Raw genomic sequence first — 26,111 nt, 5'->3', positions numbered from 1 at the left:
ATAATAATGACTATACTCATTCAACTAAAGTTAACAAATTCCTTTACAGAGATATGCTAGTATAATGTTTAGTTAGGGTAGCATGTTACTTAGATGGGGCCACGGTGACTGAGAAAGGAAAGAGACCTATTCTATAGTTCCACAAAAGGGGATGAGTAATTCTGTTTTAAAGTCCTGATGTGACTGAGGTGGGAGATGTGGCACAGAAAGGGAGTCAGAGGAGAAAGAAAAGGAACAAAATATTACCCTTTCTTAGCTCCTATTTTATATGTAGTGAAACAGTAATATTTCAAAAAAATTCCAGACCCCATTCCTCTATTATGAAATTCTAGCAGACTCTACCTGAAAAATTGAGAGAGAGACTGAGACTTCATATGAAAGCTTAGACAACCTTAAAGATCATCTATTTCAACCACCTCTTTCTACAGATGATAAAACTAAAATCCAGGTATGAAAATGACCTGCCCAAGACCAGACTTTAGTAGGTTCACAAAAGTCAGGGTTTCAAAATTATTTCTATAGCTGAAGAAGGTCTGCTGGTTCAACAATTCGGGACCTAAGACTTAGAGGCATAGATATCAGAAACAAAGCCAGTATTTTATCATTAGTTTTGTTAAAAAACAAACAAAAGAAAAGAAACCTTGTTTCAAAATGAGAGGCTGGGCCATTAGCAACTTCAATATGCTTATGTAAGAGATTAGCATCATCTTCAGCCAGCTCTGGACCTTGGGCCAGTTTCTGCCATTCTCTCCGCCTGTCATGAGGTGCTCTTGGCACTTTTTCTGGTTCATGAGGACGATCTAGATTTTTCTGCTATAACAGATGTATTGAAACAAAGCCAAATGCTGAAGTACTAAGTTTTTAAAAAGATGTTATTAACAATCAAAATAAAATTCTAACATTAATACTGAAAAAGACAATGCCATCATAATATAGTTAAAGTAACACAGAGACAGTTCATTTGTACATTCAGAATTAAATCTTAGCTAGCTTGCTTGCAATCCTAGTTTCTGGTCACGTTTCTTTAACCTCTAATTTTAACTGATGTACCAGATAAAAACAGTATACCTAAAAAGATGGGATCAGGAGGGAGACAAACCATAAGAGACTCTTAATCTCACAAAACAAACTGAGGGTTGCTGGAGGGAGGGGGGTTATGGAGAGGGTAGTTGGGTTGTGGACATTGGGAAGGGTATGTGCTATGGTGAGTGCTGTGAAGCGTGTAAGCCTGACGATTCAGACCTGTACCCCTGTACCCCTGAGGCAAATGATACATTATATGTTAATAAAATAATTAATTAAAAAAATAGTATGCCTAAATAATAAAATTTGAGGTCACAAAGTCCTTTCAGATGAAAAAAGATTCACCAACTCTCCTCCCAAATCTATTAGTTTTTGCTATAATGAGTGAAATTTCTACCAGTAATGGCACTAACTCTAACCAAAATCTTAAATTTATTAAGGCTATGTAATCTGGAAAGTGACCAATTAGCTAGCCAGTAAAATTATTCAATTAACCCATATCAATGTGTCACTCAACAGAAACAGGGTATTCAAAAAATGAAACACAGAATGATTCAAATTGTGGGAGAACGCAGAGAGAGGTCAAGAGTTGGTGTAACAAAGACAAATGCCCAAAGGGGCGAAGCAGATCACATACATGAATGAAGAAAATCAGGTGTAAGATGGGGATTGCAATGAAAAAATAGGCATGTCCATTCAAGGCTTTCCACTTCAAGAATTTTAAAACCACTGTGTTTGTCAAACAAAACACTGACTGCAGGCATAATCTGAGCTGCCAGTCACCAGTCTGTAAACTCTGGCTAGAATGCTGGGATACTGTCTAGTACAGAAAATAGTAACATGAAGGCATTATGGAGAAAAGGGAGGAGAGGAGAGATAGCTACAGGAGAAAAACGGATGAAAAGAAACAGATTTTGCCTCCTTCATAATTCTGTCTAAATCCCAATTTTGCTTCCTTCTTTATTCCAGTTATTATCAACATATAATAAAGCAGATCCAAGAACATTTTATTACAAAGCAGAAAATAGCAACATACGAGACAGATAATAGGAATTTAGTGAGAATATAATCTTTCCAAAACATTTAGGATATGATCTGTGGTAAGAAAATATAGCTTAATCTACTTTGCCAACATCTGCACAATATTCCTTTGTCCCTTCTTACCAGAATGCCCTTCTCTTCCCTGGTCCGCTTAATTCCTATTTGTTCTACAGTATTATAAGCTTTGTTGGAAGTATTTACCAACCCTGTCCTTTGGCTAAAACAGATGCCATTTTGTGCTACCTAAACCCTCCATGCATACCTCTGGTATGGCAGTTATACCACATTATACTACTGATTGTTCATCTGTTCCCCCATTAGACTGTGATCTTCCTGTGTGGTTATAAAGACTACAGTATAAAACTGTCAACATAGAAGCCTAATCAAGTTCCCTGCATGCAACAAAACACAAACACGAAAACTAACTTTAATTTTTTGAATCTCTTGTAATACCTTCTGTTTCCTCTTTTCCTTCCTCTTATCCTCTGTATCTTGCAACATCTTTTCTTTCCATAGATCAAAGAAATACGAAGGGTTGGTATAAAACTTCAAACCTTCTTTACCATCATCTCTGAAATGTAAAAATATCAATTAAAACATATACCAGTAAGACTTACAGAGGCAATCAGAATAATTTTACTAAAATGCTTCTCTTACATTAATGAAATAAAGCGTGCGTAAAAATACTGACAAAATATATTAGAATGCTGCATCAATAAAATATTTCTTATGAATCAGACAAAAAACTTAAGGAAAATGGAAAACCAGGTGTTTTTCAGAGTTGGTGTTACTAATCTGAAGAACAGCTGGACGATTTTCATCCCTAACTTGTGCTGAATACCAACTTTTCTAAAAGTCCTTTGGGAAATTCCAATAGTTACAAAAGGTTCTGCCAAAGATAAAAGCCTGAAAAGACAATAATATCATTAGAATAGAGAAATTACACAGGTTTCTGCCAATTACTCTAATTTGCTTATTATCTCACCAAACCCCAAAAATATCCTTTACAACTTATTCTAGTAGCAACAGTTATTTTTAGCCAATGACTTGATACTGACAAAACAGTTTCAGATAAATATCTGAATACCATTTTATGCAGGAAATGTGTTATGTATATTACCAATTGAACAAATTATGTGAAAGTACCCCCTAAGAAAGCCTGATGAATTCCAGATTTTATTTTAAATGGCACAAAAGATCTTTAAAAGATACTACACATGCATTTTGTAAAAACTTAATGCATATAGATCAAGAGTAGGCATAAGCAAGCAAAAATGATATTTCTACATTTTGTTAGTGTGGTGGAATTTTGAGCTCTTCATTTTTTATTTTTCACCTGACCAGCTATTACATTAAAAAGATAGTAACTCTTTGCCCCTTCGTATTAATAAGTTTGCCACTGGCTTTGATTAATAATACTTTTCAAAACAACTTCCTTGAGTAAGTTTTGTCTTTTGTATGCCAGAACCTTGGGAACCCACCTAGTGTATAAAGCAAAAGTTTTCTAAAGGTGGTAGATGAGGAGGGTTCTATGTGTTGGTGAAACGCTCAGTAACATAAAAAAATGTTCGGGGATTCAGCGTTTAAGGGTGGAGTGCTACTGATCTGGATGGAAAGTCTGCGCTAAATAGCCAGCCTTCACATTTATTACCCCACTGACCTGTAAGGAGTGAGTATATTGAGAGGTGGAGGCTGTTCGCAAACATCATACGTCTCCTGTAACGGAATAGGCAAAGTCTTGCGGTCAAAGAGCTGCTGATCTTGAATTGTGGAACTTCGGAAAGCTTTCCTCATTGTTATATCTTGCAAAGATACTAAAAGAAAAATCAAAAATCTATTTTATTTCTTTTTCTAAGTGGATTTAACATAGTACAGAAATTCACATACCGTATTTAAGAGTTAGCACAGCTCAGGAAGTTGTGACTGTAGAGGCTTATGAATCAGGAAGCACATTTTAAATGCTCTACCATTATATCACAGCATTGCTCCAACCAGGTAAGTTTGAAGGCACCTGTGATTTCTAAGGCTCAAAAGGCTCTAATGATAGCCTGAAGCATCATCTACATTTCTCATCAAACATCTTTTTCCTACTTGCCATCCCTAGCCCCGACTAACCCACATTTTTCTTCTTTCTTTTTTAAAATAATATTTTTTCCCATTTCCCCTTCTTACTTTTATTTAGCTTACACCAACAACACTGAATTACTTAGTCCTCAGTGGCACTCTTGGCTAAACATACTGTTGACGTCTATGCTATCTAGACTATAAATATTATACATACGCTTTAAACTTAAAACAAAATTTACCATAAAGAAAATATTTTCAAGTGCCAGGCAATCTATATCATTATCTATTTCACTTATTACTTATCTTACACTCTAAGGATCTCTATATAGCTATAAGCTCTTGAAGACTGACCCTGTCTCCTACATCAGTATCTCCAGTAACTAGCAGAGCTCCATCACATACATGATAATCTAAAATAACTTCATTTACTCATTTTTTTTTGGACTATGCAGCATGTTAAAATAAATGAACCAGATTTGTACATTCTTAATTCTTAGAATGATTTTCTGATGTTAAGAAAGTAGGTGATTTCTTAAATATTTAATATGGGTTTAAGTATGTAGGTAAATACCATAGCAAGGCCAGTACTACACAATTCTTAAATTAATTCTTCTCCCTAAAACAGTATCTCTATCATCTTCACAAGTAAAATTCACTCAGCGTGAGCTGAGTCTGGATCTATGGACTGGCTGGAGCAACGTGGCTCTGGATGGCTACATCACAACTGTCATTCCAGCAACTCCACTGCTACATGATTTGTAACACACTCAAAAACACCAAAATAAAATTCAGAGAAGGAAAAAAATTTTTTTCTCACTATCGCTAAAGAGGTTCTCATTAAATACAAGAGGTATTTAATGAGAACAGACTATATGTGTTTGATGTTCTCACTAATGTTTATTTCACTTAATTTTTGCAACAATTCAACGAGAAGAGAAATTATTACTCCATTTAAACATAAGAAAACCAAGGCTAGGAAACATGATAAAACTGGCCCAAGGCAAAATGGTTAATAAGCAATGGAGCCAGAAGAGAAAACCCCAATCTGTCTGCCACCGAGGCTGATCCTTTTAGCCCTAACACCACACACTGTTCTCTGGCTCCTGTCAGATATGGCCCCTTTTCTATAATCAAAATGGATCAATTCTTGCCACTCCCCCACCCCACTTATTTACTGTAAGTATATAACCAGGATGGAAACTAGTGTTTAATCTCCCCAACCTTTCTTAGTCAAGGATATAAAGAATGTATAAAGTAATAAGCAGTTTAAAAAAAAAAAAAAAAGATTGATTGATTGATTTGAGTGAGAGAGAGCAGGGGGAGGGGCAGAGGGAGGAAGAGAGAGAAACTCTAAGCAGACTCTGCACGAAGCATGGAGCTCAACACTAGACTCGATCACAGGACCCTGAGACAATGACCTGAGCTGAAACCAAGAGTCAGATGCTTAACCAACTGTGCCACCCAGGTGCCCCATTAATAAGCACTTTTACATCTTCAACTGCTCTCATTTACCATTTGTCTTATTAACATGCCGCTGTGCTAAAAGCCCTTCCAGCTGCCAACATGACATCTGATATTTAAACAGTTTTATGTAACACAGTAAGTCAACACAGTATTTGTAAATGTAATTAAATATAATTATATAGGTCTTTGTTTAAAAGATCATTTTTTATACAGTTTCTAAATTATATTCATAGTTCTCACCATTACTTAAATTATTTAATAGTAATTTAGAAAACAAAAATACTGGTACTACACTCTGTAATTTTGTATCATATTCATACTGTTATTTCATGTGAACTCTGAGTTTAAAAATCTAGGTTATAGTTATATAAGTAACTTTGGAAATGTCTTCTTTCCAACATCCCCAAAATGGTAACAAATTAAGCAGTTCAGCTTTTAGATTCTGAGTCCTTCTCTAATGTACCCCATAATTTATTGCAACATATATACATCAAAGGCCATGGGTAAAAAAGACCGTAATAAACTCGTGTTTAATACTGTTCTTAAATTAAATGCTCATCTCACCAAACCTAGGGTACATGAGAAAGAAAATATAATATGAATAAACTTACATTCTTCCTCTTTAGGGTCAAGCTGTGTAACACTAACAGATAAACGGTCCACACGTTCTTGTAATGAGTTAACTCTGAAGGAAAAACTATGTGCTTCATTGAACAATTCTCCAAAAATATCTTCAGCGTATTTACCTAGACAAAAATGAAACATATGCCGTAAAATGTAATGTGACCAGAGATAAATACCAAACAATTTGGCATTTTAAAAGTGCTGTCCTGAAATTTGGCATTTATTTGGAACTAGTTTATACTTTAAACCCTACAGTGACCAAATGAGACAGAGTGGGAACACAACATAAACCCTGGGATATCTGATTTTAAATAGATATCTGCCACTTCGTAGGTGTCTTGTGCCTAAAATGGAAATCATCTGCTTTATCCATACCTGCCCTGTTGTTGAGGTTAGAGAACATTATGATGTTAAAGTATATACAAATAATACCTCTTTTAAATCAGCATTCATAAATAAACTCTTTAATAGAACTGATTTTCAGGCGAAATGGCAGAATCTAAGAGTCTTCATAAACCCAACTGAAGACCAGTCTCAGATAGACCCAAAACATAGATTCTGAAAATTTATGAGATAAAATATCTTCTTGTTCTATTTTCTCAAAAAAGCATCATAAATCTAAAATCACTGTATTTTCTCTAGTCATATACATTTCTCTTACTGAAAAGAATAAGCAAAAATAATCCCATTATAAAAGGAGAAAAAAAAGAGAAATTTCTATCTAGTAAATAAGCCAGGGAGAAGTTTAGGCAACCTATCATGATATAAAGGTGAGTCATTATTATGTGCACCTTTGAATAAAAAAAATTGATAGTCTTCCTAAATTAAGACATTTTAGACCCAAGGATACTGTGTAGGTTAAATCTAGTTCAACAGTAAGTTCTATTGAGACAGTTCCTGAGACAGAGATAATAAATATTTATTAAATGAATTCATTAATCTCACTAGTTTATATTTGAGTAATATTGCACTTTTCCAAGGTATGCCAATACACTACCTGTTAAATCAACAAGCATTTAATGAGGGCTCGCCCTGTGCCAGGCAGATGTATGACCTTCTGAAGGCACCAAAAAGTAAAACACAAAATTCCTGTCCTAGAAGATTCTATAATGTTTAAGAAAAAAAATCAAAACTTTAAAGTCTCAATAATAAACTAAGAACTTTAATGTCTACAATAATATAATAAAAAAGAATTGTTTTGTATATATTCATTTACTCACATATATCTTTAAACCAAATTGACTGAAAGGGTCTTATATGTACCAGACATTGTACCAGACCCTGGGTATATAAAAATGATTGAACAAGGTCTCTGCCATTGATGAGTTTTGAACAGAGGGAGAAAGAGACATCTAAATAAATATGAAAAGCAATTTAATAAGTAAGTCCAAATTTTTATTCCATTCACTTTGAGGCCTTGGTATCAATTTCCTCACCTCTAAAATAGGGATAAAAATATCTGCTTCAAAAAGAATTTATAAGAAAAGGAGACAGTGAGCAAAGAACCTCGCAGAATTCCACATACAGGGTAGCAAGGGGCATCCCTTACTATAATATAAGGTAAAAGCCACAGAACATAGAGAAAAAAGCCCCTAACTTTTGAGTGTGGGGTGGTGTCGGAGACACTTCCAGAGACACAGCTCCTTCAGCAGATAAGGAAAGCACCCCAAGTCCCAAGGTAAAAAAAGGCAGGTATAAGATCATTCATTTATTCATCTAATGTTAAGGATACAAATGTTAGGAACACGGAGATAGAAGAGACAATTCTGTCCTTTAAAGAGCTTTGTTTAACACAGGGTTCCTTAATTTACAAGCTGTAAACCAACGGAAAATTATACACAGGTTTTTAAATGTATTTGCATTTTTCTGGAGAGAGTTTCTCGAAAAATTTTTTAAAAGAGTCTACGTTCCCCCTCACTAGAGGTTTAACTACTAAAGTACTTCAGTGGATAAAATAAACATCCCATCTGTTCTCTTTTCATATCCCTTCTTCCTTTCCAAATCTACCTCCTCTTTCTCTTTGAGGTAAAAGGAATAAAGTTTGTAATGTAAAACAGATTGGGCATGTATCTGAATTTGAATTATTAGAAATACTGTACTTATTTATTACCCTTCAAAAACCTACTTGGTCTCCTTACTGTCTTACCATCTATGATGTTAAAAATCTAAATCAAAATCCTCTCAGCTAACATTCTATGTTTTCCAAAATCAGGGTCTGCCATATTTATCCAATACCATCTGTCCCTTTAACCCCCACTATGTATTTATTTTTGACTCTATTCATTTGACTATTCTTCTTGCAAGATAAAAATGCCTTCCTTCCTATTTCCTCTCCATTTTCTAAATTTCTTTTGTTTCTTAAAGGTCCAATTCAATTTATTTATTTTTTTTTTTAAAGATTTTATTTATTTATTTGTCAGAGAGAGAGCGAGTGAGAGCGAGCACAGGCAGACAGAGTGGCAGGCAGAGGCAGAGGGAGAAGCAGGCTCCCTGCGGAGCAAGGAGCCTGATGTGGGACTCGATCCCAGGACGCTGGGATCATGACCTGAGCCGAAGGCAGCTGCTTAACCAACTGAGCCACCCAGGCGTCCCCCAATTCAATTTAGATTTCGTTCAGCAAGCCTCTTGTAATGGCTTCACCTTGTTTTTCATCTTTTCTCAGTTCCTGTAATCTAAAACTCATGATTTTAATTATATACATGCTCACACTATTCAGAATGATTTCAGTATTAATCATACTTGATTCTTCAATTCAAATGGGGTATATACTCTTTTCAGACAAGAACCACATAGCTTTATCACACAGCAAAGTGTTCAGTGTTGTCTATTGTCTATGTTTCTAATTAGAGTTATCAGGCCAATCTATTTATCCTCCCTCCTACCTTGCTATCTATCTGTCAAATTTAGGCTCTATCAGCTCATCTCGGCAGCATGAACTGACTGTATTCAACAGAAGGGTGGCCTTGGGAAGAGAGAATGGTTAAAGATCCCTCAGGTATGGGCGCCTGGGTGGCTCAGTGGGTTAGGCCGCTGCCTTCAGCTCAGGTCATGATCTCAGGGTCCTGAGATCGAGTCCCGCATTGGGCTCTCTGCTCGGCAGGGAGCCTGCTTCCTCCTCTCTCTCTGCCTGCCTCTCTGCCTACTTGTGATCTCTCTCTGTCAAATAAATAAATAAAATCTTAAAAAAAAAAAAAAGAGAGAAAAAAAAGATCCCTCAGGTAGTTGGAGTCTCAATGATCATTAAATAAGACAATAATAAAATGGGAAAGAATTTTGGTAGAACAGAATAAATTTATAGAAAGTGAATTCTATGTTTTCAGTTTTTATCTAGTAGAAAACAGAACTGTGTTCTACTAGGAAAAATATTTTTGTGAGGAAGACGACAGGAGGATGTCCCTTGCAATTGACCTTTATTTTGGTGCTCTCTTAACACTTTTGGTGCTAATGATAGCACCAAAGTCAACATTTCAATTACCTAGAACCATTTTGGATAGCCAAGTTCACTAAGTAATTCAGAGATTATTTAATGCATTACTTATTTTAACTACTTTGGATAAATACTGATGTAAAATCTATTTTAAGCTTCCCTGACTTAAGTAGAAATACAAAATTAAACCCAATTTAACCTTTTCTTGAGGACTCAATAATGAGTTGATTATGAAATCAAAATGTTCTCAGTGAGAAAGCAGCCTTGAAATGCATAAGATTATCTGCTTTTACATGAAATGGCCTCTTTCCGGTTTTTATATTGCTTTTTCCCTATGTCACTTCTTCCTTTGCTGTAAACTACTACTTTTGACTGGCTTAGGTAATACCTGCTTCTATTTTTATCTCCTCAATGCCTCCCTCTTTTAATGTTCTGAAGCATAAATGTTTGGAAATCAGATCATCAAACCTGTATGAAATATCAAAGTAAACAGACTCTGAGAGAAGGATCAGTTGAGTATTTTATGTACATAGTTTTTAGTGCATGGGCTTGTTTATTTTGGCTAGCTAGGGGCTTTTTAGGTTTGATTCCGGATTCCCAACTATGTCAGTGGGAAAGCTGCCAGAGAGTTTAATTCCAGTGCAGTAAATTATTGTTACACCTTGCTACAGTATTAATGGGGTTTCTTTTGTTTTTGAATCTCTACAGACCGCTTAGAAAATGTCTACAATAGTCTCGGATTCCAAATCTGAAGCACCAGCTATATTTTACAAGGTATTTCTATTTTCAGAGTTTGGCTACAACATGACCATGTCCCTGCTGTTAGATGTCACTTACATGCATTATACCAGATCTGAACATTCCTTAAGTTTCCATCTTTAGGTCATATAAAATATGGGTTAGTACAGCAAATTAACACTCTTAATCATTATATTAGCTCTAAATTTGACATTGGGAATACACCTAAAACAATATGCCTGTATTAGATCCAAAATTCACTTTAAGAAATATGCTAAGATTTATTGTCATTTCTATGCTATTAATATGTATTTTAATATTAACCTATATACTCATGTACATGTAGTAATACAAATTTTATATGAAGTTATGTTAGATTCAATTAGTGCTATGTCACAAAAAAGGTCAGCAAATATCTGTAAAAATATGGTTAATCATATATCAGTATGATACTTAGGACTCTTCTTTTGATTTGTCTCTAAAGTACATTCCATATTGACTTCCCCAAGGAAAAAAATAGGTAAATAATATAGTATGTTAGTGACTCACTGCCAATAACTAACTTGAAAAAATAACCACCGAAAGAGGCAAGGAATATACTTAAAATCAAATAAATATCCTTTTATTTTTAAAACTATTTTACAGGCAATGTAGAAATTTATTGCTCTCACCAAGAGCATTCAAAAGTAATTTTTATGTTGCTCTAGCTATGTATGTGTATGTCCAACTGTTCTCACTTGAAACACATTAACAACCTCTCTTTAGCTTGTGCTAGGTACTCAAAAGAAAGAACAAAAAAGGAAAAGAAAAGAGTCAATCTTGCCTGTAAGGACAATGCATGTGAGGCTAAGATATATCTAGGACCACTTAGAGAATATACTTAAGGCCAAGAACATCTTGTTCTTTCTTTAAAATGAAATATAAATGTCTCATTAAAAATCTAAGCCATCACTTCAAAAGACAGATTGGATTTACTTTTTAAAATTTTCTAGATTTTAAATTTCGAATGATTTACTTAATTCCTTAACTCAGCAATTCTCTCCTGTGGTCTTATCATGGGAGCACACTGCCTGTCTCCTCCAATACCTGTCTCTCCCATTGGCCTTTACTCTCGGGCCAACCTTCCTGCCTTTCGTCTGCAAGAGGCCAAGCTCACTTGCTATCTTCACAGCGTTCTGCACGTCACACTACTAATGTCCTTTAGACAACTCACCCGACTAACTGATTCTCTTAGTGACTACCTCACACCTCTTAATTTTAGATATTTGATAATATAAAAATATTTCCTTAGGCTAATAAAATATATGTAAAGAAAGAGACACTAGTGAATAGTTGAAGCCTCTAAAAAAGCAACAATGATAATAAGCAAGCAAAAGTACAACTCTGGCATTATCTTTCATAGATCAAATCATATTTTAAATATAATTTCAGTAATTCTTGTCCATCATGTGATCCTGTTCCTAAAACTGTCCTTATTTCTCTTTACCAGAGGAAACACGCAGAAAAAAAAATGATTCTAAAACTCGTTAATTTAAATGGGTACATTTTTCAAGACAACATTGTATTCTTCTCACAAAACATCCCCCCAAATTAATCATAAGAACATCTTCTTAGTATTTATACTCTTAAGTGTAACATTGTGGTTTGCAAGAAATGTGTTTCACTGATATAAAAATACTTACTTAGGCTACTTAATTGTCTAATTATATTTGCCAAGGAAATATTGGTTACACATTCTAGTTCATTCTTAATGCCTCTAGGCAGTGCTGTGTGGCACAAGTGCCTAGGATCGATGTTTCTTTTCACTAATGGCATCTTGAGATCAACGTCTGTGCCAGGTCACCTGTAGGAAATCAAACAATAAATTAACATTATTCAATTCAACCCAAAACAGAGTAAGACCTCATCTTTCACATTTAATAATACAATATTTGCTAGTAGGAAGACAATGAAAATGGAGTTACTGGCTAAATGAATCAAAACTTATTTATTAACCACCTTTTCATCTTTAATTATTAGAATTTTAACATTCTATAAAAAATGAAAAAAAAAACCAACTTTCAATGTCAGTTGCTTCATAATGAACTCATAAATCACTATCACTATTACTCTCCTAAAACCACAGTTTTTACTTACTACAACTAGGGGGGTATTTTTTGGTTTTGTTTTTTTGTTTATTGTTTTTTGTTTTTTTAGAAATGGTGTGAAAGGTCCTCTCTAAGGAAGCGCTTAAAGAGAATTAAAGAGGCTGGAAGAATGGATCAAATTTACACTTTCACATAAAATGTATCAGGCTGAAGTTCAATGGCTCAGAGGTCCAACAGTCCTATATCTCCAATCTTATCAACACCGACCATAGCTTTAATTGATCAAATAGTTTAACTTTATTACAATTATGGGAAGCCCTTATTTCCCAGGTCTCACATCTGCACAAATTACAGCTACCATTGGTTTAGTTCAAGAATACCAGTTTCCAACAACATGGTTCCAATTTCACTTACCACATTATATTAAGTACAACTGCACAAATACAAATTTCCTTGTTAGCACTTTAGTCTACAAGGCACTATGTTAATAAGACATGTATATCATGATCAGTGTCTGATCATTTCCTTCCAAAGTTCGTTGGTGACTGGCCATCCAATTCACCTGTCTACAGACAGCAAAGCATGCAGCTCTGGGTTACCTTCTTGCCTCCTACACCCATCTGAAATTTTACAAAACGGGTAACTAAGAGAAGGAATTGGCCAACAAAGATAAAAGTACAGCAAAGAAATGAAAAAAAAATGATAAAGCTGGAAGTGAAACTGAATTTAAATCTAAATGGAGTAATAGAAGAAACAGCTAATTGTGGGAATGTTGCCATTATGAGACTCTAGATCTGCAGTCAGAAGAATGTAGCAAAGGTAACTTATTGACATAAATAAGGAAAATGGCTGAGACAAAAAAGATGATGTCCCTTGGGAAGTGAAGCAAGCAAAAAACTTTGCATTAAAGAAACTCTTGGAGATATTTCCCAACATTAAAAATGCAAAAGTAAAATGTTGGGAGCTGATCCAAACGGACAATTTGCCAAGGCACAGAAAAGATGCTCACTCTGGCTAGATCTACTATTCTAATTCTTACAAGGAGATGGCAAAGTACTGTTCAAGCTACTCTTGATAAGTTTTTTACAAAGAAATAAAACACTTTAATTCTAATTGTTTTTAATGTTTTATAGAACACTATTAAATTAATATGGTTTTACTTTTTCATTTCCCTATATACATTTATAATATAAGAGTTTTAACATCTTGACAAAATTTTTTAATTTTTTTTAATTTTAATTTTTTTTTTTAAAGATTCTATTTATCTGACACAGAGAGAGAGATCAAAAGTAGGCAGAGAGGCAGAGGGAAGGAGGCTCCCTGCTGAGCAGAGAACCTGATGTGGGTCTTGATCCCAGGACTCTGAGATCATGACCTGAACCCAAGGCAGAGGCCTAACCCACTGAGCCACCCAGGCACCCCGACAAAATTTTTTTAAAGATCATAGAACGATGGTAATATTTTCCACTGATTAAGATCCTTATGTGCAGTTTTATTTTGTATGGTCACTTTTTTAGTCCCACACTACCATGCAAAATGAGGACTGCCTATACTCACCCACTGATAAATAATGTTTATGAAGAAAGTTGTTTCAAAATATTACCCTAATCCAAAAAAGGTTGGACAGCTTTTGTTGTGATTAGAATAGTGCCTTTAGGTAAACTTCAAAATCATTTTGTTGAGAAAAACTCTCTTCCTCATCTCATTTTGTTGAGAAAAACTCTCTCCCTCATCTTTTACTTCAGTTTCAGTTATTATATTCTTTTCATATTTTTCTGTCTTACTCCTTGGTGATTTTAATGGTAACTTATTATCTAACTCACTTATCTAACTCAAATATCAAAATCTTGGTGGCAAAAGTAAAATAAAGCCTAAGAACTTAATATCCTAAATTCTGAGGAAACTGCCTAATTTCTGTTTTAGAGAATTTATAACAGTATCTTTAATGTAGGATCTTTTGTCATACTGGGAAAGGGTGAAAAAAATCCTAAATGTTAGAAGGTTTAATTTAATTAGCAAGCAAAACTAAAATCAAATTCATTTCGGTATTTTTACTGCAAATGAAAGACACTGCAGACAAAGGACTAATATCCAATATCTATAAAGAACTCCTCAAACTCAACACTCAAAAAAGAGAAAATCACATAGAAAAATGGGCAGAAGACATGAACAGACATTTCTTCAAAGATGACATACAAATGGCCAACAGACACATGAAAAGATGTTCATCATCATTAGTCATCAGGGAGATTCAAATCAAAACCACATTGAAATACCACCTTACACCAGTGAGAATAGCCAAAATTAACAAGACAGTAAACAAGTGTTGGAGAGGATGTGGAAAAAGGAGAACCCTCTTACACTGTTGGTAGGAATCCAAGTTGGTGCAGCCACTTTGGAAAACAGTGTGGAGGTTCCTTAAGAAATTAAAAATAGGGCTCTTGGGTGGCTCAGTGGGTTAAAGCTTCTGTCTTCAGCTCAGGTCATGATCCCCAGGGTACTGGGATCGAATCCTTCATCGGGCTCTCTGCTCAGCATGGAGCTGCTTCTCCATCTCTGCCTGTGCTCTCTGCCTACTTATGATCTCTGTCAAATAAATAAATAAAATCTTAAAAAAAAAAAAATAGAGCTTTCCTATGACCCTGCATTTGCACTACTAGGTCTTTACCCCAAAGATACAGATGTAGTGAAAAGAAGGGCCATATGTACGTCAATGTTCATAGCAGCAATGGCCACAGTCACCACACTGTGTAAAGAGCCAAGTTGCCCTTCAACAGACGAATGAGTAAAGAAGTTATGGTCCATATATACTATTGAGTATTATGCCTCCATCAGAAAGGATGAATACCCAACTTTTCTATCAACATGGACAGGACTGGAGGAGATTATGCTGAGTGAAATAAATCAAGCAGAGAGAGTCAATTATCATATGGCTTCACTTGCTTGTGGAGCGTAAGCAAGAACATGGGAGGGCACTGGGAGGAAAGGAGAAGTGAGTTGGGGGGAATCTGAGGGGAGATGAACCATGAGAGACTGTGGACTCTGAGAAACAAACTAAGGGTTCTGGAAGGGTGGGGGGTTCGGTAAGCCTTGTGGTGGGTATTAAGGAGGGCACGTACGTACTGCATGGAACACTGGGTGTGGTGAATAAACAATCTTGGAACACTGAAAAAATAAAATCAAGTTAAAATAATAAAACACTGCAAATGATCTATTTCCTCTTTAAAAACAATAAAAAATACTGCACAGGATGACCAATAACATATATTTTAACATCTTTTGATCCACCATTGACTAACTTGCCTATTTAAGGGTAAAAATCTTTCATTTAATAATAAAAAAAAAAGCTAAAGTGTATTGTGCTAAGACATAAAATAACTAACTCTAAAAATTGTTAATCTATTTTCTTAGGCCATGACTAAATTCAACAAACAAAAATTTCCCAACTATTATATAACCCATGTGGTTCTAAAAGTAATTGTTTGCTAAAAAATTCCTAGGCTTCCTCATCTATTTTCCTGGGTTCTTAGCAATTAAACTTCCAATTATTGAAGCAAACATCAAGAGATTGAGAGAATGCAAACTGAAGTCTACATCCCCTAAGGATTTTTAAATTATTTCTTAAAATAAAATAATTCATTTTAATAAATCTGTTTCTTAATTCAAAGAACATTTCTTATGGGTTTAATTTTAAATCCTGATATAAACAGTAAAATTAAAAATAAAATTAGCTACAATACTGCTAAAGGCATCATGTTTATTTATTTTCTAAAAGATTCCACTCCTCTATTTGAGAGAGAGAGAGAGAGAGAGAGAAAGGATGTGAGCAGGGGGAGGAGGAGAGGGCGCGGAAGAAGCAGACTCTGCACTGAGCACAGAGCCTGATGCAAGGCTCAATCTTACAACCCAGAGACCATGACCTGAGCCAAAATCCAGACCTTGCTGTTCAACCTCCTGAGCCACCCAGGCACCCCTAAACACAAACTAGATTTAAAATTAAATACAAAAATACAAATCTAATACAATTCAAAATAATATTATTTAATATGACAAAATCACTTTAACTCAATCATTGCTTGCCATATGAATCTTGTACTGACTGCTCCAAAAATCTGCTTTATTTTGTTCATGCCTATTCTGCTATGTAACAGCCTTTCCTTTATTTGAACTACTGTGAAATTTTATTTATTTGTTACCTCACTGACAATATTGGGCTTTATTATGTTCAAATACAACAGTTAGGCTCAAGTGTTTCCCTGCAGTATCACCATTTAGACTGAACCATTTAAAGTAGTACTAGTTGCACTAAAGTTATGATAAACACAATCATAAACAGAGATACTAAAATTACTTCCCAGGATTCATATAAAGTAGACAACTAAATGATTCAGAATACGCTTTCAGTAAGTCCTTTCAAAGTAAAGAGTTTTTTAAAATTTTTTAATTTTTTAAGGTTTTTTTTTTTTTTTTTTTTAAATTTGACAGACGGAGATAACAAGTAGGCAGAGAGGCAGGCAGAGAGAGAGAGGAGGAGGAAGTAGGCTCCCTGCTGAGCAGAGGGCCCAATGTGGGGGCTCAATCCCAGGACCCTGGGATCATGACCTGAGCCAAAGGCAGAGGCTTTAACCCACTGGCCACCCAGGCACCCCTCAAAGTAAAGAATTTTTATAACAAAACAAATGAATAAACAAACAAAAAGCAGAATCAGACATACAAATACAGAGAACTAAAGATTGCCTAAGGGAAGGGGGGTAAAATGAGTAAAGAACAGTAGGAGATACAAGCTTCTGGTTATAGAATGAATAAATCATGGGAATAAAAGGTACAGCATAGAGAATATAGTCAATGATATTGTAATAGCATTGTATAGTGGCAGATAGTAACTCTACATGTGGTGAGGTTAGCATAATGTATTGAGATACTGAATGCTGTACACCTGAAATTAATGTAGCACTGTCAACTATATTCAAAAAAGTTTAAATAAAGAATTCTTAAAATTTTAAAATTCACACAGAAAACTCATAAACATCCAAAAATAGGTCCAGGCTGAGAAATATTCTAGGTCAAACCAAAGACATCATTTAAGGAGGTGCAATGAGTTGTTCAAGAAGCAGGGTTAGGAACAGAATCTATTTGTGTACATGCAAGTTTAATCAAACTCTACTGTTTCTTCATAGTAAGATGTATTTATACAACTTGTACTTTAAAAAACCATTCTAACAATTCACTATTCATGGACTGAACAAAATTTCACATAAGAGGAGAAACAAAATGATTCTTTCACAAACCAAAACAGATGAACACTGTTTTTTCCTATTTTTAAAGAGTAGGAAACACATCAGTTATGTATCATGGATGATAACAAGCCCACCAACAGACTCCTTCTGTACTTGATTTAACCCAAAATATGGAACATTTTACCCCTTTCCCACTATCTTTCCTTCATGTTTTCTTTGTTTATCACCACACACATAATTCCAAATACTGACTATCTCTTTCTGGATATCCCCATGAATAAAACCTTAAAATAACAAGGCCCAAACTAAAGTCATTATTTTTCCCCAGCAGAAACCTCGCTCTTTATTTCTTATATTAATTAACAGTGCCATCAAAGTATAGCTTAGTTAGATAGAATCTTCTTTGACTTCTTTCAATCTTAACAAATCTAATCTGTACAAGAACATCTATTCAATTCCTAGGAGATCATCTATTGGTATCCAACTACTGGTATTTTCCTCAAAATTTTTGAAAAACTTCCAAAATTTTTGTATAAATTTGTATTTCCATATCCTCACAAACATGTGGGCTTTCTAATACCCATGTTACACTCTGTAAAATACGCCATAATTTATCTGACATTCTCCTAATTCTGGACATTTTGGTTACTTCTAAATTTTTATTATAATAAATAATACTTGATAAACTTACATTATATAAGTCTTTATACAAGTTCCTGGTTATTTTCTTGAAGTATGAAAAATTCAAGACTCTTAAATATTTATTTCCAAATTGCTTCCAATAAAATTATTCCATTTTCGGGGCACCTGAGTGGCTCAGTCAGTTAAGCCACTGCCTTCGGCTCAGGTCATGATCCCAGGGTCCTGGGATCGAGCCCCACATCGGGCTCCTTGCTGAGCCAGGAGCCTGCTTCTCCCCTGCCTGTGCTTGTTCTCTTCCTCTCTCCCTTCTCTCTCTGTCAAATAAATAAAAATCTTTAAAAAAATTTTTTTAAAAATGATTCCATTTTCATTTTTACCACACATGAGACTATTTTAATACTTTTTCAACTCCATTATTTATTGTCTATGAGACCTCTTATATTTCAGTTTCCTTCCCTTAAGTAGGGAGAATAAGACCACCTAACTCAAGGGTATTTTATGGAAGTTAAAATGGTTGTTACATGAAGAGTCTTCAGAAAAGTCCTTGGCACTCCTGGACAACCAACAGGTTAAAAAAGAAATCAAAAGGAAAATCAGAAAATATCTGGAGACAAAAATGGGATGTAGCAAAAGCAGTCCTTATGGGATGTAGCAAAAGCAGTTCTAAGAGGGAATCTGATAGTGGTAAATGCCTACATTAAGGGGGAAAAAAAAGATTTCAAATAAATAACCTTAATTTATACTTCAAGAAATTAAAGAATATGCTAAGCTCAAAGTCAGGAGAAGGAAGAAAATAATAAAGCTTAGAGCAGAAATAAATGAAATAGGGAAAGACAACAGAAAAAAAAAGCAATGAAATTATGAGTTGGTTTTTGAAAAGATAAAAACTGAGAAAACTTTAGCTAGACTAACCAAGAAAAAAGAGTAGACTCAAATACACAAAATCATAACTGAAAAAGAAGACATCACAATTGATACCAGAAATACAAATTTCATATTCAGCTACTAAGAACAATTATATACCAACAAATTAGATAACCTAGAAAAAAATGGGTAAATGCCTAGAAATATACAACCTATGACATTATTAGGAAGAAAGAGAAAATAAACCAGTAAGGAGATCAAATCAGTAATCGAAAACTTCCCAAAAAAGAAAAGCCCAGGACCAGATGGTTTCACTGGTGATTTCTACCAAACATTTATTTTTAAAAACTTTTAAAAAAGGTTTTATCTATGTATTTGAGAGAGAGAACACGAGCGGGGAGAGGATCAGAGAGAGAAGCAGACTCCCCACGAGCAGGGAGCCTGATGCAGGACTTGGTCCCAGGGCTCTAGGATCATGACCTGAGTGGAAGGCAGTCAGTCAGTCAGTCAATCAAATGAGCCACATAGGTGCCCCTCTACCAAACATTTAAAGAAGAATTAAAGCCAATCCTTCTTAAACTCTTCCCAAATATTGAAGAGTAAATAATACTCCCAAACGATGAAGCTAGCATAATCCTTATCAAAGCCAGATAGACTACAAGAAAACTATAGGCTGGGGTACCTGGGTGGCTTAGTCAGTTAATCGTCTGCCTTTGGCTCAGGTCATGATCCCAGAGTCCTGGGATTGAGTCCAGCACCAGCTCCCTACTCAGTGGGGATTCTGCTTCTTCCTCCCCCCTTCATGCTCTCTCTCTCAAATAAATAAAATCTTAAAAAAAAAAAAAAACCTAATAAATTCAATAAAGTTGCAGAATCAAATTAATATACCAAAAATCAGTTGTATTTCTATACAGAAACAACAAACCATCTGAGAAAGAAATAAAGGAAACAACCCTATATATGATAGCATCAAAAACCATAAAATTCTTAGGAATAAATTTAACCAAGGAGGTGAAAGAACTGTATGATGAAAATCATAAGACACTGATGAGAGAAACTAAAGACACAAATAAATGGGAAACTACAGATTCAATGCAATCCCCATCAAAATTCTAATGGCATTTTTCACAAGAATAGAAAAAGCAACCTAACATTTTTATGAAGCCACAAAAGACCCCAAGAACCAAAGCAATACCGAAGAAGAACAAAGATGGAAGCATCACATTTACTGGTTTTAAACAACACTGGGAAGCTATAATAATTAAAATAGTATTGTACTGGCATGAAAATAAACACACAGGTCAATGGAACAGAAGTGAGAGACAAGAAATAAACAATGCATACGTGGTCAGTTAATACCTGACAAGGAAGCCAAGAATTCTCAATGGGGAAAAGATAGTCCTTTCAATAAACAGTGCTGGGAAAACTGGATATTCACATGCAAGAAAATGAAACTGGACCCCTATCTTACACCACTCACAAAAATTAACTCAAAATGGGGATGCCTTGGTGGCTCAGTTGGTTAAGCAGCTGCCTTCGGCTCAGATCATGATCCCAGCGTCCTGGGATCGAGTCCCACATCGGGCTCCTTGCTCCGCAGGGAGCCTGCTTCTCCCTCTGACTCTGCCTGCCACTCTCTCTGCCTGTGCTCGCTCTCTCTGACAAATAAATAAAATCTTTAAAAAAAATTACCTCAAAATGAATTAAAGTTAAGTTTAAGTGTAAGAACAAAACCCATAAAACTCTTAGAAGAAAACACAGGGAAAAATCTCCTTAACATAGCTCTTGGCAATGAGTTTATGAATGAGATATGGTGAACACAAGGAACAAAAGCAAAAATAAACAAGTGTGACTACAGCAAACTAATACGCTTCTGCACAGATAAAGAAAAAAATCAACAAAATCAAGAGGCAACCTACAGAATGGAAAAAAATACTTGCAAACCATTTAAATGATAAGGGGTTACTATCCAAAACACCTAAGGAGCTTATACAACTCAACAGCAAAAACCACTAACAATCCAATTAAAAAACAGGAAGAGGAATGAATAGACAAACATTTTTCTAAGACAATGTACAAATGGCCAATGGGTACATGAAGATGCTCAACATCACTAATCTCAGGGAAATGCAGATCGAAATCATAATGAGGTATGACCTCACCTATGTTTGAATGGCTATTACTAAAATACAAGAGATAACAAGTGCTGGTGAGGATAAGAAGAAAAGGGAAACCTTGTACATTGCTGGTGGGTTTATAAAATGGCACAGCCACTGAGAACCAGTATGGAAGTTGCTCAAAAAAAAAAAAAATCAAAAATACAATTACAATATGATGCAGCAATCTCACTTCTGGGTATATATTCTCCAAAATGCAATCATTAGATTGAAGATATATCTGCATCCCTATGTTCACGGCAGCATTATTCACAATAGTCAAGACATGGAAACAACCAAAGTGGCCACTGGGGAATGAATGGATAAAAAAGTTGTGGTAAATACATACAATGAAATTTTATTCAGCCATAAAAAATGACATCCTGTCACTTACAAGAACATGGCTGAACCCTGAGGGCATTATGCTAAGTAAAATAAGTCAGAGAATGAAAAATACAGTATGATCTCACTTATATGTGAAATCTAAAAAAGCTGAACAAAATAAAAATAAAAAAGCTGAACTCATAGAAAACAGAGCAGAATGGTGCTTGTTAGGGGCTGGGGGTTGGGAGAAATGAGGAAATGTTAGTCAAAGGGTACAAACAAACTTACAGCATAAGACAAGTAAGTTCTGGGAATGTAATTACAGGAAGACTATAGTTAACAATATTGTATTATATACTTAAAAACTGCTAAAAGAGATCTTAAATGTGCTCACAACAATAAATGGTAATTATGTGACATGAAGGGTGTGCTATTGTAAACATTTCACAATATATGTATTTCAAATTATCACATTGTTAGATATTACTTACATCTCAAGAAAGCTTAGAGGGGAGTCTCTCTTACATGATCAGTGCACAGTAAATATTACTACTATTGTAGTTTCTCACCAACATTAATCACTAAGAGATAGAATTGACAGTACTCTATGATTCATTTTTTCAAAGATTTATTTAAAGATAATGTCTGTGAGTGAGAGAGAGTAGGGTGGAGGGAGAGAGAATATCTCAAGCAGACTGCTCTGAGCACGGAGCCCCACCTGGAATTTAATCTCACGACCGTGAGATCCTGACCTGAGTGGAAGCCAAAACTTGGTGCTCAACCAACTGAGCCACACAGTCACCCCTCTTTGACTCATTTTAAAGAGAAGAAAACGATACAGAAGCAACATCAGAGAGCAAAGAAAATACTGACCCACATCTTTTCCAAGTTTAATATATGTGGGATTTATGAATATAGGTAGCACTCTCACACAAGAGGGTACGGATGAAACTAATTTTAGGGACTAGCTAGTTATCAGTTAAGGCAAGGAGAATGAAGGTTTAAGTTTGGAAAAGAGGACAAAAATAACTATACACAGGGAAGTCTGCAAGTCACAGAAGCAGAAGCTCTCTGGAGCACAGTGGAAGGATTTGGGAAAGATGGAGAAATGGGTCAAATGAGGAACTGTTCAAAGCAGTGTAAGATGTGAGTTCAGAGGATAACAGAAAACAAAGGCAGCTTGTACTTCTGCCAGCTGACTCAGAAAAACAGTCAGATGAAACATAATGGAATTATTTCTAGGTCTTTTGAAAAGAATATGGGCATTCTCTTTGGTTTATGCTATGGTCCTAAAGGTGTCAAGAGACAATGCTACAGCATGCAAAAGTAAGTATGTTTTCAAAGTTTACCACATACCGTCCTACAGATAATTACTGGCATTGGAGGGATAATCCTCTCACTCAGACTTCCAGTTCAGTTGCTTCCTTCATTATAACACGCTGTCATTTTCTCCTAAATTTCATTCCTGAATTTGCAACTAATTACTTGGGAAAAATAATCATATATAGTTTTATTTTTCTTTAGTTGCATTTACTATTTGCTACAAGAAAGGTGATTTGCTATTTTCCTGCCCACTCGTTAGTCTCATGAGATCTTCACGTAACTTTTTATCTTGGCTTTTCACTACAGAGAGGAGTGTTCTGGCTTTTCAAACCTGAGCATTTCAACATGTACTTCTCTTCCTGAACATTTTTAAAAATACAAAATAAAACTAGTACCAACATTAATTCCCACTCTTAATAGTTTTCAATTCAGAAAACCCAGCTATTTTTAAGACTCATAAGCTGGAACATATATTGGAAGCCAACTAATTCATCTTTCATTTTTGTAGATGAACAAATTTACCTGAAACAGTTAAGAAACTTGTCTGAGTTATTAACAAAATTGGCAGCAGAGCTATGATTATATTTTAGGTTTCCAGGTTTTTACCCACTCTTCTTCTCTTAATCTGTTTAAAAATGCATCTTAAAATCCATTTTTATTTATTTTAAAGATTTTATTTATTTATTTGACAGAGAGAGATCACAAGTAGGCAGAGAGGCAGGCAGAGAGAGAGAGAGGAGGAAGCAGGCTCTCCACTGAGCAGAGAGCCCGACGCGGGACTCAATCCCAGGACCCTGAGATCATGACCTGAGCCGAAGGCAGAGGCTTTAACCCACTGAGCCACCTAGGGGCCCCTATTTATTTTTTTAATTTAATTTTATTTTTTCAGTGTTCCAAGATTCATTGTTTATGGACCACACCCAGTGCTCCCTGCAATATGTGAGCTCCTTAATACCCACCACTAGGCTCATGCATCCCCCACATCCTCCCTTCCCAAACCCTGTTTATTTCTCAGAATCCACAGTCTCTCATGCTTCGTCTTCCCCTCCAATTTCCCCCAATTCATTTCTTCTTTCCTTCTCCTATAAAATCCATTTTTAAAATGCATTTTAAAAATCCATTTTATAGGGGCACCTGGATGGCTCAGTGGGTTAAAGCCTCTGCCTTCGGCTCCGGTCATGATCCTAGGGTCCTGGGATTGAGCCCCACAACTGGCTCTCTGCTCTGCAGGGAGCCTGCTTCCTCTTCTCTCTCTCTCTGCCTGCCTCTCTGCCTACTTGTGATCTGTATCTGTCAAATAAATAAATAAAATCTTAAAAATTTTTTTTAAATCCATTTTATATTCTTGAGAAAACAGTCTCCCAAATTTCACAATACCTTAAAAATTTTCCAGTGGTTATTTTGAAGTTCCCCAATTCTCAGATGACTACCTCCTTAAATATTACTTCCACATTATGCATGATGATCAAAATTTGGTGGCAAAAGAGACACAAAAGAAGTAAAATGCCTTACCACCCAAAAGCTTACAAGATAATGAGGAGCAAAGATATATTCCAAAAACTCAAAAGTATTAAAATTGAACATATGGATGACTAAGGTTTAAAAGTAGGATAAAACACATTATTGGGTGATCAAAGAGAATGAAATCAAAACAAGCTAAAGAGGTTAAGGCAACATGATAGTGATAATAGACCTGTGTGCTATATTTCACTGCTAACCCCATGTAGCTAATTTAAAAACAAATAAATTATTTAAAAATCAGTTCTTCAATCCACTAGCCACATATGACAACACAGCTACAGAACATTACACCATTATTGCAGAAAGGTCTGTTGGATAGCACTGAAGCCCAAAATGGATAAAATAGTAAGAAGATAGGTTAAGTCAGGCATAAGGAAAGATATATAAGGAAACTTGCCTGAAATATAAGGAAACTTGCCTGAAATGTACATGGAGATGGAAACACAAGATAAAAAATGTCATCAAATTGTAGATTTTGAACTTTTTGATATTTAAGGAAGAACACATGATTCTTCTTAAGGAGTAAAAGATCACAAACATTCGATTTTAGAGAATTTTAAAGAGATTTTACTGTTTCTTCTGGACTAAATGTGAAAGGATGAGGCAGTAAACCAGTGCATCATATAAGTGGTATATATACACATATGTATGTATAGCTTTAGCAAGTATCGTTAAATGGTTTCCCAAAGTGTTTGATCCAATTTATACCCCCACCAGCAATTTATCATAATTCCAGCAATTTGACATCCCTGCTAACACTTGGTATTATACACTAATAACTTTTTAAAGATTTACTTATTTTAGAGAGAGAGAAAGTGAGTGGAGGGCAAGTTGGGGGAGAAAATCTTCAAGCAGATTCCCTGCTGAGTGGAGCCTGATACTAGCCTCCACCCTGCAACCCAAGATACCATGATCTGAGCCAAAACCAAGAGTTGGATGCTCAACTGAGACACCCAGGTGCCCGTAAACTTTAATAATTTGATGACCCAAGCAAGACGAATCACATTTTATTCTGAACTTTCATCTAATCTATCAAAGAGTTTAATATCTAAAGTCTTTTGCCATTATTATAATAAAATATTAAATGTATTATTCTTGATTAAATCTTTCCTGTGAAGTAAACAATCAGTACATAAAACCTCTCCCATGCTATAGAAACACTATTCCCTACATTCTGTAAGATTTCTGTATACTCAAGAATTTTATGACTGGCCTAACTAATAACAAGATCAACAAAATGCACAAAGCTACACTAAGTCATCTATTATATGAATTTAATTAAAAGTTGAGGTTTTAAAATATTGAATTTATATTTATAGACACACATTGAGTCACAATATTAATCACAATTTTGAGTCAAGAACTTGTGAAACTTACAAAATCACTTCTATCATATTCAATTCTTAGTTACATCCTCACTTTTGTAGTGTTTTCTCTCTTGACAGGTGAAAGAGAATACAAATATTATTAACCTTTTAGTTATCCCAACTTGGACATAGAAATGCTATGCTGAATCAAATCAATGAGAATAATCAATCTGCATTCTATTTGAGTCTCACAATCATCCATTTGC

General features: G+C 35.1%; 1 protein-coding gene across 6 annotated transcripts in view; it reads right to left on the bottom strand.

Annotated features, from left to right (window-relative positions):
- Positions 1–26,111, bottom strand: part of WASF1 (WASP family member 1) — a 61,292-nt gene that overhangs the window by 5,308 nt on the left and 29,873 nt on the right. For 5 of the 6 annotated variants that reach the window (XM_004753502.3, XM_004753501.3, XM_045080209.1 and 2 more), the window contains 5 exons: positions 12,067–12,227; positions 6,207–6,341; positions 3,725–3,878; positions 2,518–2,635; positions 641–813 (listed from right to left, as the gene is read on the bottom strand). In XM_004753502.3, coding sequence (XP_004753559.1) covers positions 641–813; positions 2,518–2,635; positions 3,725–3,878; positions 6,207–6,341; positions 12,067–12,199 — 713 coding nt within the window. In that variant the 5' untranslated portion in view covers positions 12,200–12,227. The remainder of the gene's footprint in view (positions 1–640; positions 814–2,517; positions 2,636–3,724; positions 3,879–6,206; positions 6,342–12,066; positions 12,228–26,111) is intronic. The other variant, XM_004753504.3, reaches the window with a different exon arrangement.

This window comes from Mustela putorius, unplaced genomic scaffold (genome assembly GCF_011764305.1).
Source record: "Mustela putorius furo isolate JIRA1106 unplaced genomic scaffold, ASM1176430v1.1 tig00000450_pilon_pilon_pilon, whole genome shotgun sequence".
Lineage (NCBI taxonomy): Eukaryota > Metazoa > Chordata > Mammalia > Carnivora > Mustelidae > Mustela > Mustela putorius.
The sequence above is the reverse complement of the archived record's forward strand: the minus strand, read 5'-3'. Positions and strand labels throughout refer to the sequence as shown.